This window comes from Pygoscelis adeliae, unplaced genomic scaffold (genome assembly GCF_000699105.1).
Source record: "Pygoscelis adeliae isolate BGI_AS28 unplaced genomic scaffold, ASM69910v1 Scaffold1125, whole genome shotgun sequence".
Classification (NCBI taxonomy): Eukaryota; Metazoa; Chordata; class Aves; order Sphenisciformes; family Spheniscidae; genus Pygoscelis; species Pygoscelis adeliae.
The window spans coordinates 12,728-25,760 of record NW_008824799.1 but is presented as its reverse complement, the minus strand read 5'-3'; the positions used below and the strand labels follow the sequence as shown (position 1 = coordinate 25,760).

At 60.1% G+C, this 13,033-nt stretch overlaps 1 protein-coding gene across 1 annotated transcript in view; it reads right to left on the bottom strand.

Moving 5' to 3' along the window:
• The window catches only part of C3 (complement component 3), a 19,528-nt gene that overhangs the window by 2,452 nt on the left and 4,043 nt on the right, over positions 1-13,033 (bottom strand). The window contains 33 exon segments of the mRNA XM_009323963.1: positions 249-338; positions 797-884; positions 1,116-1,167; positions 1,280-1,430; positions 1,956-2,114; positions 2,662-2,825; positions 2,946-3,096; positions 3,236-3,331; positions 3,514-3,673; positions 3,751-3,826; positions 4,124-4,327; positions 4,416-4,502; positions 4,944-5,010; positions 5,317-5,529; positions 5,612-5,751; positions 6,098-6,183; positions 6,538-6,649; positions 6,950-7,150; positions 7,466-7,537; positions 7,770-7,899; positions 7,977-8,135; positions 8,535-8,729; positions 8,826-9,038; positions 9,889-10,035; positions 10,319-10,434; positions 10,809-10,929; positions 11,141-11,243; positions 11,648-11,738; positions 11,823-11,905; positions 11,987-12,081; positions 12,162-12,232; positions 12,480-12,570; positions 12,573-12,653. Coding sequence (XP_009322238.1) covers positions 249-338; positions 797-884; positions 1,116-1,167; positions 1,280-1,430; positions 1,956-2,114; positions 2,662-2,825; positions 2,946-3,096; positions 3,236-3,331; positions 3,514-3,673; positions 3,751-3,826; positions 4,124-4,327; positions 4,416-4,502; positions 4,944-5,010; positions 5,317-5,529; positions 5,612-5,751; positions 6,098-6,183; positions 6,538-6,649; positions 6,950-7,150; positions 7,466-7,537; positions 7,770-7,899; positions 7,977-8,135; positions 8,535-8,729; positions 8,826-9,038; positions 9,889-10,035; positions 10,319-10,434; positions 10,809-10,929; positions 11,141-11,243; positions 11,648-11,738; positions 11,823-11,905; positions 11,987-12,081; positions 12,162-12,232; positions 12,480-12,570; positions 12,573-12,653 — 4,065 coding nt within the window.

Below are 13,033 nucleotides of genomic sequence, written 5' to 3'. Positions count from 1 at the left end.
ATCATGTCCCCATCCCTGTCCCATCTTGTCCCTGTCCCCATCCCTGTCCTATCATGTCCCCATCCCTGTCCCATCTTGTCCCTGTCCCCATCCCTGTCCCATCATGTCCCCATCCCTGTCCTATCATGTCCCCATCCCTGTCCCATCTTGTCCCTGTCCCCATCCCTGTCCCATCATGTCCCCATCCCTGTCCCATCTTGTCCCCATCCCCATGTCCCCCATGCACCCCACGTCCCCCGTGTCCCCACCTTGTCAAGGTAGATGATGAGGTTGCTGCGGTCCAACTGTGCTTGGTCGATCTCATACTTGGAGATGTACCTGTCCACCCCCTCCGTGAGCTGGGGACAGGGACACGGTGACACTGGGCATGCGGGACATGCAGGGACACGTGGGGACACGCAACCACACAGGGATGCATGGGCACAGGGACACACAGGGACACAATGATGCTGGCCACATGGGACATGCAGGGACATGTGGCCATGGCAGGATGCAGGGGACTTGCAGAGATGTGGGGACACAGGGGAACATGGGGACGCAGGGACAGTGACACCAGGGGACATGGGGACACATGGCCATGGAGGGAAAGGCAGGGACACGGGGATGCAGTGGCACAGGGGAATATGGGGACACAGTGACACACAGGGACACATGGGGATGTGGGGACACAAGGACATGGGGGACACACATGGGGGTTAGGGAGATGTGGGGACACGGTGGGACACGATGGCACAAAGATGCACGGTCCTGTGTCTCCCCCAGGTCCCCCCATGTGTCCCCATGTCCCCGCACTCACCCTCTTCAGGTCCTGGAGGTCAGGCGAGAAGCCAGTGAGCATGGAGACATCGAGGATGGACATGGTGGCATCCACATTGTCCAGGAACCTGTGGGGACAAGGCTGAGGCCACCCACCTGTCCCCAACTGCCCTATTGTCCCCAGCATACCCATCCCTGATGTCCCTGTTCCCAAGGATCCCTATGGGACAAGGTGGGGCTGAGCCCTGTTTGTCCCCAGCGTCCCCATCCTTTTCCCTGATGTCCCTGTCCCCAGTAGCCCCATTCCCCTCCCTATCTCCAATGTCCCTGATGTCCCCGATGTCCCCAGCCTGTCCTACCTGGTGCAGATGGTGATCTTGATGGACCTGAAGACACCGTCCTGTTCCTTGCCTGTGGGGCAACATGGGGACAATGAGGGGACATGGGTGACATCAAAGGGGACATGGGGTTCCATGGAGGGTACACATGGAGGACATGGAGGGGGGGGATGTGGGGGACTCACCTGTCTTCACGTCCTCCACGTGCAACCGCAGGTCGAAATTGTCACACTTGTTGTCCTTGTCGGGGACCTTGGCATTGTAGATGGTCACCACTGTCATCGTCCCCTTGCCCGTGCCCTCAGCTTTCACCGTGAAGTCCTCATTCAACTTGGTCTGCGGGGAGAGCGGATGTTGGGGAGGGACAGGGACATCCCCTGGGAGGGACATGGAAGGGATGGGGCATCCTAGGCCATGGAGGCATGCGGGAACATGGAGGGGGTGTAGAAGGGACAGGGACATCCCAGGACATGGAAGGGACAACAGCATTGCAAGACACAAAGGGGACAGGGACATTGAAGGACATGGAGGGGACAAGGAAATCAGAGGACATGGAGGGACATGAAGGGGACAGGGACATTCCAGGTCACAGCAAGGGAGGGGACAAGATCAGCCTGGGACATGAAGGGACGTGGCAGGGACATCCCAAGGCTTGGAAGGACACAGAGGGGACAGGACATGCAGGGGACATGGAAGGGACAGGGACACCCGAGGCCATAGCGAGGGGACAAGATTGTCCTGGGACATGAAGAGACACAGAGGAAACAGGGACATCCCATGGACAGCAACAGCAGGGCGAGCAGTGCTGCATCCTCGTGGTCCTGCTGGTGACAGTGACAACGGTGACAAGGGTGCCGGTACCTCGGCGGAGCGTGCCACCAGGGCGTTTCTGTTCTCGATGCGGTAGGTGACGGCACTGGCACGGCGCGGCAGCAGCACCGACACGTCGAGGTTGAGCTCAAGCTGCCGTGGAGTTGAAATCTGGTAGTTGGCCAACGCTTGGAATACCAGGATGGTGGCCTGCAGGGACACCTGTGTCACCAGGGCTTGGGGACACCGTCTGGAGCATCCCCAAAGCCCCCTGGGTGGCCCTGAGCCCAGGGTGACCCCAAGTCCTGGGGCCACCTGATATCACCTGGAACATACCCTTGGGTGTCTTATGGAGCAGAGATGTCTCCCAGGGACAGGACGTGTCCCTGAGGGTCCCCAGGGTCTGGAGGGGTCCCCAGGGGCTAGGGCGTCCCCCAGGGACAGGCCTTTTGGGTTTTCCAAAGCCCTTGAGATCCCGTGGGACCAGGGGTGTTCCCCAAGGACATGCCATGTCCCTGGGGGTCCCAAGGGCCCTGAGGTGACCCCCAAACCCTGAGGGGTCCCCCAATGCCTTTGGGGTCCCATGGGACCAGAGGCGTCCCTCATGAGACAAGCCATGTCCCTGAAGTCCCCAGGGCCACAAGGTGACCCCTCAAGCCCTCAACAAAGCCCTCAACCCCTATCTTCCTGTCCTCCTTCCCCATGGCAGTGGGTGCCAGGACAGCACCCATGGGTGCCAAGGGAGTCTGTAGCCCACCTGAGTGGATCCGTAGCCACCACCGAAGTAGTTCTGCTGGGCAAGCCAGCGGGCCACCGGCTGCGTCAACTCTGGCTTCTCCATTTGCAGCAAGGCCAGCAACGCGTAGGACGTCCCCTCGATGTTGTAGGTATGGGCATTGCGTTCCTCCCAGGATTTGCCCTCTGGGGTGACATCGGTCCCTCAGCACCCTCTAGGGATGATTTCTCCCACCACCAGGTAACCCATAATTAGCTTCCCCCCCCCCCCCCGGCCCAGTTTTCTCCCCCCTGGTGAGACGTCACCTTTGGAAAACTTCATGAGAACTTTCTCGCTTTTGAGTTTCCCCGTCAGAGCCAAGGCGTAGGAGGTCAGGGCCACCGTGTAGGGTCGGGCCAGCGACTGGTACCTCCGGGCAAGGTATTCGGAGGCTTTGGTGATGCTCCCGTCCAAGCTCTGGGCAGAAAGGATGATAAGTTTAGATTCTCAGGTGGCTGCTACAAGGGTTGGGCACCTCGTCTTGAAGCACTGTCCTATGTGACAGGCGCCAGTTGTCCCCCCTCTCCCATGTGGGGTTGAGGAGTGGGCCGCTCACGTTGACATGGTCCTTGCAGACCTCCCGGGCCTCCTGCAGCGCGATGAGGACAAAGGCTGTCAGTGATACCTCGGGCTCGGCACCCTGGTAGCCTCCCTGCGTGACAAAATGGAGGGAAAAAACCTCAGGATCGTGGTTTTTCACAGCAAGCTCTCTCCACCCAAGACTTGTCCCTGTCACCCAATATAGTACTTCCCCCACAGCTCATTCCAAAAGCCCATCCTCGAGCCAACAGGGCTTTGGCCACCAGCAGGGACAGGGTTTGGAACCCCCCATACCAGCATCTCCGTATGGATGACAGGAGCATCTTCTTGGAAAATCCCGTCTGGCTTCTGCTTCTCCAGGATGAGCCATTTCACGGCACCACAAACCACCTCGGGCTCAATGTCTACCAGCTTGATGGCCATGGCAAAGACTTTGGCCACGTAGGCTGTCAACCTGGGGACAGGAGGACCTTAGCGTCATGTCCAACCCTGTCACCCAGACCCGCGTGGTGGTGGCAACATGACCCTCACCAGGTGCTTGATGGGCGGTCCTTGAAGGCGGCATAGGAGCTGTCAGGTTTCCGGAAAGCAAGTTGTTGGGTGTAACCTGGTGAGGACATGGTGGTTGGCCACATGGCTCCACACAAGGAGCACCCAGGGGTGGCTTCAGGCCACAGATGCCCTCCAGCCGTTGGCCAACGCAAAGAGCACCCAGCCAAGCTTCAGGCTGCCAACCCACTCCAGTGCAAACCAGTAGCTCTAGAAATCCCCAAACTGGTAGCACCCAACCTGTGTCTTCTTCAAAGGTGCAGGTTTCTTCAGCACCCTTGGAAGATGGTGACATTTTGCACCCCAAGAGGGGTGCAACCAGGGGATGCTCCCATCTTTTGGGGGATGCTCCTACCTTTCTTAATCAAGTTGATGGCCTCAGTGCGGCGGTCAACACCAAAGCTTTCCCACTGCAACGTGCTGTCCAGGTAGTAGGTGGCAATGACAGTGGGCGTCATCCCAATCATGTTCTGCTCCCCGCATCCTGATGGCGTCACGATGAGATGCTTTAGCTTGGCCCCGTCAATGGCTCTCTCCACCATGATGGACACAGGGTTGCCTGGACCAGAAGAAGGGGAGACGTCAAGCCAGGAGTGTCCCGCCCCCTCCCAGCTCATCCCCACGTGTGTCCCTTCCCCTGCTCTCACCTTGGATGCTGACTTTGGTCTCTGACTCAGTGTTGGGGACAATGTCAGAGAGGTTTGTTGCCTTCACCTTCTCTTCCTGTACACCATCTGTGGGGCAGGGAGGCCAGGATGGAGATGGGTGACCCCAAATCCTTCATGTCCCCGTCCCCCCCCCCGAGGTGACCCAGCCCTGCCCCACATCTGCAGCAGGATGTCCCTCGTCCCTCAGGATGTTCCAGAGCCATACCAGGATGTCCCTTCTCCCTTGAGATGCCCCAGCTCCATAGTAGGATGTCCCTTGTCCCCAGGGATGCCCCAGACCCACAGCAGGACATCTCTCACTCCCTGAGATGCCCCAGCTCCACAGGGGGATGTCCCTCTTCCCGCAAGATCCCCCAGTCCTACCCTTGGTGATACGTCCTTCATCCCCCAAGATGTGCCAGACCTACAGTGGGACTTCCCTTGTCTCCTGAGATGCCCCAGATCCTTCCCTCAGTGGGACATCCCCGTGGGGCTGAGACATCCCCAAGACCAGCCGGGGCCACTCACTGATTCCCTTCGTCTTCGGGTCCAGCTCAACTATCGTCACAGTCTTCTCCAACCTCATCCCTTCAGGCTGCAGAGGTGAGAGTCCAGTGCTAAAGGTTGGGCTGGTTTTGGGTCCCCCCTTCCCAACCTCTCTGGGTTGTCCAGGAAAGGTGTCCCAGTGTAAACCAGCACCCCCAGGTCATGGGACAAACTGGGAGACCCCCCAGGAGACCACACTTGAGCATCCTGGCGGGGGACGATCCTTCATCCCTGGCTACCACCACCAGGATGAAAGTGGAGACAGGGATATCACAGGGACACCATGCTGGGGACATCTCAGGGATGGAGGTGGCACCATGTGGTGGAGACGCCATGAGCAGCAATGGCCACTCACCACAACTTTGAGCTTCTTCTTGACACCGTCATACGTGAACTTGCCCCGGACGGCTGCCTTCACCTCGATGTCATGCAGCCCCAGCTGCAAGGGCACGATGACGAAGGGCACGGCCCACGATGACTGGGCTTTCAGGCGGAGGATCTGCTGGTAGCGCGTCTTGGAGGTGGAGGCGCTGCACAGGGCTGGGTTGTACATCAGCTCCACCCGCACCTGCAGGGCACAGAGATGTTGGTCATGGGGTTCAGGTGGCTACAGACCCCCCCAGAAGCCCGGGCGTGGTTCCCCTGCCAACCGTGATTTCCTGCGTCCAGTAGTTGTAGAGGATGGCACGGATCTCCACCTGCTCGTTCCTCACCACAGAGTAGGGCAGGCGCAGGTCGATGAAGAAGTCCTTCATCACCGTGATCTCATAGGGGTCAGCCACGCACAGCCCTGTGGGGTGGCCCCCAGGGACATGGGGTTCAGACTTAGGGGCTTGCTGGGCCCCTCATGTCCCAGTGACATCCACAAGGCTTTCGGAGATCCTCCAAGTCTCATGGAGTCCTCCCAAGGCTTAGGAGATCTCTCAAGTCCCAAGGGCTGCCACTAAGCTTTGGGGGATCTCCCCAAAGTTTGGGGCACATCTCCAGTGGTATGCACCCCTCTAAGATTTTGGAGATCCCTTAAAACCCAAGGAAACCCGCCAGGCTTTAGGGGACCCTTCAAGTCCCGGGGACCACCCCCAAGGTTTGGGGGATTCCTTTGATCCCCAGGGACACCTTCCTACTCCATCACGTACCCTTGGTCTGTGAGAGGCTGATGGCCAGGACCTCCCACGTGGTGATGGAGTCCTTTAGGTACACAGGCAGAGTCTTCGTGGAGATTCTGGAGAGGATGAGAATGACCAAGAGGGTCATAACCAGCCCCAAGCCAAGCTAGGGAGGTGTAACCAGCCACCAAACTGGAGGGGCAGCCACCAAAAGGGGGGGGGGGGGGGCATAGCTGGTCCCCAAACTAGACCAGGGGGTTGTAGTTGGCCCCTGAGCTGGACCAAGGTGTCATAGCTGGTCCTGAGGCAGCACCAGGGGGTCAAAGGTGGCCGTTGTCTGGACTTGGGGAGGATCATAGCTGGTCTCCAGACTGGGCAAGGCAGTGTCCAGAGATGGACAGGGAGGAGGTAATGATCCCCAAGTTGAGCCATGGGGTGGAGGGGTAGTGGGACAAGGGCACAGGGCTCACCCCAGCTCATTGGGCTGCTCTGTCATTGGCTCCACTCGCCACAGCCAGCTCTCCGGGAAGAGGGTCCGTGAGGCGATGTCCTCGTCAGGCAGGAAGAGTTCATCCTCCTCACCTGGGGATGGCAGCATCCTTCTCGACCATAGCTTCAGGGGCCCAGCCCCTGTGTGGAGCCAGAAGCACTCCAGCATCATCCAAGCACCACCCTCGTTTTGCCCAAGCATCATCTGGGCATCACCCAACTTCCCCCCAAGCATTGTCCAAAATTCATCCCAGCATCGCCCAAGGATAGCGCAAGCAACGCCTGAAGTTCACCTGACCTTCACCCAAGCCTCACTTCAGCTTCACTTAAGCTTCGCCCAAGCTTTGCCCAACCACCAAGCCCGCCATCACCCCACCATTGCCTAGCACTTGCTTCGAGCCAGCTCGAGGTGGAGCTCGCGCTGCTTCTGGTCGTGGATGCCCTTGATGTAGTTGCAGCAGTCGAGGAAAGCCCGGATGCAGGCTTCTCCATCCTGGATGTAGTTGGTCCGCTGCTCGCAGCTGTGGCTCATGGGGTTTTCCTTCATGCCGTCCTCACAACACTTGCGCAGCATCTTGTCCTTGTACTCAGCCGCTGCCAGCACCAAGGCACCCAACTGGCACCCAGTCCCAGAGCCCCTGGCCTGAGGGCCATCAGGGACATGGGACGCTCTGGTGTCCTTCGGGATATGGGATGCTGTGGTATCACCAGGGATATGGGACACGGGACACTCTGATGTCCCTCAGGGACGTGGGACACTGGTATTGATTGGGACATGGGATGCTCTGGTGTCCCTCAGGGACCTGGGACTCTTTGGCATCTTCAGGGACGTGGGACAAGCTGGTGTCCCTAGGGGCACAGGACATTCCAGTGCTCTGGGGGACATGGGACACTCTCAGTGCCACCTACCTTTGCTGCCTTTGTACTCAACGAGCTGCAGGGAGCGGCGCTTGCGTTTCGCAGGCTGGGGACACTGGACCTCTGGGGACAGAGAGGACACAGGTTAGGACCCCACAGTGTCACAGCCCCCAAGCCAGGTGTCACTCCCCTTGACATCGGTTGTCAGATCCCAAAGGTCACAGGACACATCCCCCATCCCTGAGGTGTCACACTCCCCCATCCTTGAAGTGCCACAGCCCCATCCACAAGGTGTCATCTACCCCATCCCCAAGGTGCCATCCCAGGTTGTCCCAGTCCCCAGCATGTCCCCTACCCCCTCGCTGCGGCGTGGCGATGTTCATGTTGGTGACCAGGCTGAGGCCAGCATCAGCAAAGACACCCACGTTGTCCCTCCCACTGCCCGGGGTACAGCCGATGTCACTCTTCTCCACCGTGTCCCAAACCTGCGACCAACAGGAGACAGCCATGACAGCCAATGCCGCCACCCCGGGACAGTGGGGACGGGGACCCGGGTACCCACCTTGGACTGGGTGAGCTTGTTCTTGTTGAGGACGAAGACGCCCTTGTCCACAGCCACCAACCCCACGTGGGCATTGTGGTCACCCTCAATGCGCAGCTGTATGGGTGTCCCCGGTTCGTGCACCCGGTTGTCATTCTCCGTCGCTCCCTTCACCACCAGCTGCCGGGGACATGGAGGGGGGAGTCATGTCCACGGGATGCCCAAAAAAAACCTTCACCACACCCCCAGGAGCTGCCCCATGGGGGTACCTCAACCCCACAGGGTGTTGGAGTCCTCCAGGGGTAGCTGGTGGTTGTGTCCTCCACCGTGGAAAGTCTGGACCATCAATGGGCCACCTGGGCCACCCAAGGTCCCCTGTGAGATGCCCAAGCCCCTCATGGACTATCCCACCTAAGTGACACCCAATCCCCATCATGGGCCACCCAAGCCCCTCAAAGACCACCCAAGCCTTTCCAAGGGCCCCCCAGGCCCCTCAAGGGCCACCTCAAGCGTCACTCAAGCCACCTCCAAGGCCCAGCCAATGGCCACCAGCCACTGGGACAGTGGGGACACACTCACGGTGCCCATGCAAGTGTCCTTGACATCAACCCAGATGGAGTCGGCGACAATCTCGCCGGGCATCACATAGTAGTAGGCTACGACGCGGAAGGAGGGGATGAGCTCGGCCGTCACTGGCAGTGACATGGTGACCAGGCTCTGGCCAGCCTCGTGCTGCTGTCGCCCCACGTGGATGATGCGTCCCTTGCTCATGATCTGTAGTGGGCAAGGAAAGGCAGGGTTGGTGGGCACCTGGACACCTAGGTCCCCAAGATGGGGGGCAGTTGGTTGGCAGAGGCCAAGCGCGCTCACCAGGTAGGTGAAGTGCGGGACGGAGTCACGGACAGCGTTGCTGTTGCTCTTGAGGTGGAAGTTCACGGCGAGGTTGTCACCAGGCTGCAGCTCAGTGGCCCCCACGTCCAGGTGGAGGAAGTTGCCGGAACCACCCTGACTGCGGTAAGCTTCGGCAGTCATCTGCCGTGAGGCCTGGCGGTCGGCAGGCAGCCCCGGCTGGTCCGTCCGCACCTGCAACACAGAGGACACAGCGGCACTTGGTCAACAGGGAGAGGCGTAGACCTGGGCGGGGGTCAGCATGGAGGTCTTGGCCACCATAGAGGTTTTGGCTGTCCTGGTCTCCCTGACCCCTGCTGCCCTCGTCCTTGGTCAATGGTGATCATCTCTTTGGTCAACCTGATCATCTCTGCTACCTTGGATGTCTTGGCCACTCTAGGCGACTCAACCATCTTGGTCCCCCTGACATTGGCCCTCCTGGCCCTTGGCTACCCTGAACATCTTGGCCACTCCTGTCCCCCTTATCTTGGCCGTCCTGGTTCTTGGTCACTGGTGAACCACGTTGACCTTGGCTGCAGGCCACCATGGACAACTTGGCCACTATGGACATCTCCACCAGTCTCCTTGACGCTGGCCATCCTGGTCCTTGATAACCCTAGATGTCTTGGTCAACCCAATTGTGTTGGCGGCCATGGTCCCCCTGACACCAGCCATCCTGCTCCTTGGTCAACAGTGCCCAGGATAGCCCTGGTCCTTGGTCACTCTGGACATCTTGATCACCACAGTCATCTCAGCCATGCTGGTCCCCCAGACCTTGGCCATCCTGGTCCTTGGTCAATGATGACCGGGGTGGCCCTGACCCTTGGCCACCAGGGATGTCTAGGTCATCCTGGTCCTCCAATCCTGCTGTCCTGGCCCTTGGTCAATGGTGACCATGCTGGCCATCGTCCTTGGTCACCCTGGACATCTCAGCCACGTTGGTTGTCTCAGCAATCCCAACCCCCAGGTCACTTCAACCACCCCTGTCCCCAGCCACCTTGGCCACCCCAGTTCCAAGGCCACCCTGGTACCTATCCCCACTCACAGTGATGAGGACGGTTTCCTTGTTGGCCGGCATGTTGAGGGCCAGCTTGGCCGTGCCATCACGCTGGGTGGAGACGAGACCCTGGAAGCCATCAGCCTTGACGGTGACACGTGGAGCCGGGGACTCGTCTGGGTTAGTGACGTAGACCTGCAGGGGATGCGGTGTGACATGAGGACATTATATGGGGACATGGCATGAGGGACATGTCGCATGGTGCCATCCAGGTGGCACAAGGACAGACCACGGTCCCCAGGCCCTCTCCAGGTGACACAGTGATATGACCTGGGGACAGACCCTGGTCCCCAAGTCTCCTCCACCCACAAACCCCCAGGCTTGCCCCATCCCCATCCCGATGCTGGGGACCCTGGTACCATGGGGGTCCTGGGTCAATGCCACCGCCGTCCCCATCCCTGTCCCCAGATGCCATTACCATCAGATCGAAGGGCATCCCTGGCTTGAAGAACTTGGGGGTGTGGGTGAAGTGGATGGTGTATGGGGACGTCACGATGCGGATGCCACTGCGCTGTGCCTCCACCATGTCACTGCCTGCAGTGGCCACGAGAATGGCCGTGTCATCCGGTGCCGGGACAGGACTCCCAGTCCCCCTCAGGGACAGCCCTGTCTGACCTTGGGTGGCCCTAGTTGTCCCCATCCTCCCTGTCCCCAACCCTTCCTGTCCTCATCCTTGCTGTCCCCAACCCCGTGTCTCCCTGTCCTTTGCTGTCCCCAACCCCGCACATCCCCAGCCCCGAGTGTCACTGCTGTCCCCATCCCCCTGTGTCCCCGCATGTCCCCAGGTGTTCCCCCACCTACTCAACTTGTTGAAGACTGTGACAGAGACATACGGCCTGTAGCCTTACACGACCCTGCTGTCCCTACCCCCCCAAGTCCCCTGTGTTCCCTGTGATGCCCCTGCGCACCTGACTCGGTGAGTACGGTGACGGAGACGTAGAGTGAATGTCCCACCAGCTCCTGGGGGTTGGCGAATCGCTGCCGCAGCATGGCCATGGGCAGCACGGCTTCCCCATCCCCGTCGGTCACCTGTGGCATGGAGTTAGTGGGACAGGGGACAGCCATGGGGACCAGGATGGGGACAGGGACGGGAATGGGGAGAGGGGATGGCAGAGCTCAGTATGAGACAGGGATGGGGACAGGGATGAAGATGGGGGAGACAGGGCTCAGCAAGGGACAGAGCTCAAGAGGGAACTGGAATAGGGACAAGGGATGGGGACAGGGACAAGGACAGGGTCACCTGGATGCGCCGCAGGGACTGGGGGATGCCCTTCTTCTCGTCGTCCACCATAACGCCAAAGAGGACGAAGGCTGTCCCCTGCAGGCGCTTCCCGTACAGGTACCTGTGGACAAGCCACCACTGTCCCCATCAACCCCTGTCCCCATGTCCCCGTCACATCCACACCACTGTCACCCCATGTCCCCACATCCTCTTGTCATGCAACCCTGTCACCCCGTCGCCCCATGTCCTCATCACCCTGTCCCTGCCACTCCACATGCCCATGTCCCCCTGTCATCCCATCACGCCCTGCCACCTCCATCACCATCGCCCTGTGTCCTCCTCACCCCCTGTCCCCATCATCCCATTTCCCCACATCCCCATCACCCTCAAGCCTGTCACCTTGCATCTGTGCCACCCCCTCATCCCTGGGGACTTTGCGCAGGAGCGGGGCAGGAATGTCACCCCACACCATTGCCCATGGGGGCTTGACCCCCAAAATGAGCAGTTTTGGGGTCCCCATCCCACCTGGCCGTGATGGACACTCGGAAATCCTCCTTCCGGTCAATGTAGAGGAACTTCTCCTCCGGCTCCAGAACCACCTCAAAGCTTGGCAGCACTGCGGGGCGGACACCCAATGGACCCAGGCATCCAGGACACGCACAAGGGACCCAGGTGCCTGGGGGCCCCCACCCCACCTTACCATACTCCTTGACTTCAAATTGGGTGCTGAAGACCTGTTCTGGTGAGTCTTCGAATTTGGCCATTATTGTCCACATCCCCAGGCTGGAAAAGGCGGGGGACAGGGTGAGGGGACAAGCCCAGGGCTACGGATGTCCCCGGGCCAGCCTGGGAGGTGGCACCCACCTGACGACCTCGGGCAGGTTGTGGTTGAGGGAGAAGATGCCGGTCTTCTTTGGCGAGGACACAGGTACTTGCTTGATGATGACATTATCAGGTGTCTGAAGGAACATGGAGTGGTTGGGGATGGTGGCATGGGTGGCTGTGTCCCCATGTCCCTGTGTCCCCAGCGGGCACCCACCTTGATCTCCACGATCACCGTCTTGTGCGCTGGCTCCATGAGGTGGCCCAGAGCAAAGAGGCGGCAGAGCACTGGGAGGGGACACAGGGGACAAGGTGAGCAGGGATAGTGTGGGGACATCCAGAAATGGGTGCTAGACCCCAAAATGAGTGCTGGGTCCCAGTGGAGATGCCAGGGGGACGCCCCCAAATGCGTGCTGGACCCCAGCACCCCAAGGTCACACCAGCACCCCAAAGTGCTGTGAAGGGGACCCAACACCCCAAGGTGCCACCAGCTCCCCAACGTGCCATGGCAAGACCCAGCACCCCAAGGACACACCAGTGGAGCCGGGGGTGTAGATGGGCTTGTCGGTCTGCACAAAGATGTGGCCACTGTGGAGTGACACCAGCAGCACTTTTTTGGCCGCCCCTTCTCCAGGGTCACCGGGGCCACCCGCGCCGTCACGGAGACAAACCGCTTCCCCACTGTCTGCGGCAGTGCCTTGGCCAACACCTGCGGTGACAGAGGACACCAGGTGGCACCTGCACCACAGGGACGGGGCAGGGGACACCAGATGGCACCCATGCCCAAGGAACGGGGCTGAGGATGCCGGGTGGCAGTCCCCAAGGACTCCAGGGTGACCATCATCAAAGACACAGGGGTGACCATCCTCTAATCACAGGCTGACCATCTCCAAGGACCCGGGGGTCACTGTCCCCAAGGACCTGGGGTGACTGTCCCCAAGGACCTCAGAGTGACCATCCCCAAAGACCCCGTGGTGACCATCCTCCCCCAGGTCCCACCAGTCCCATGGAGATTCTCCACCATCTCGTATAGGGTTAAGCCGCATGGGCCACCCTCCCCGGGGCAGGAGGGGGCAGTGACCGGCAGGA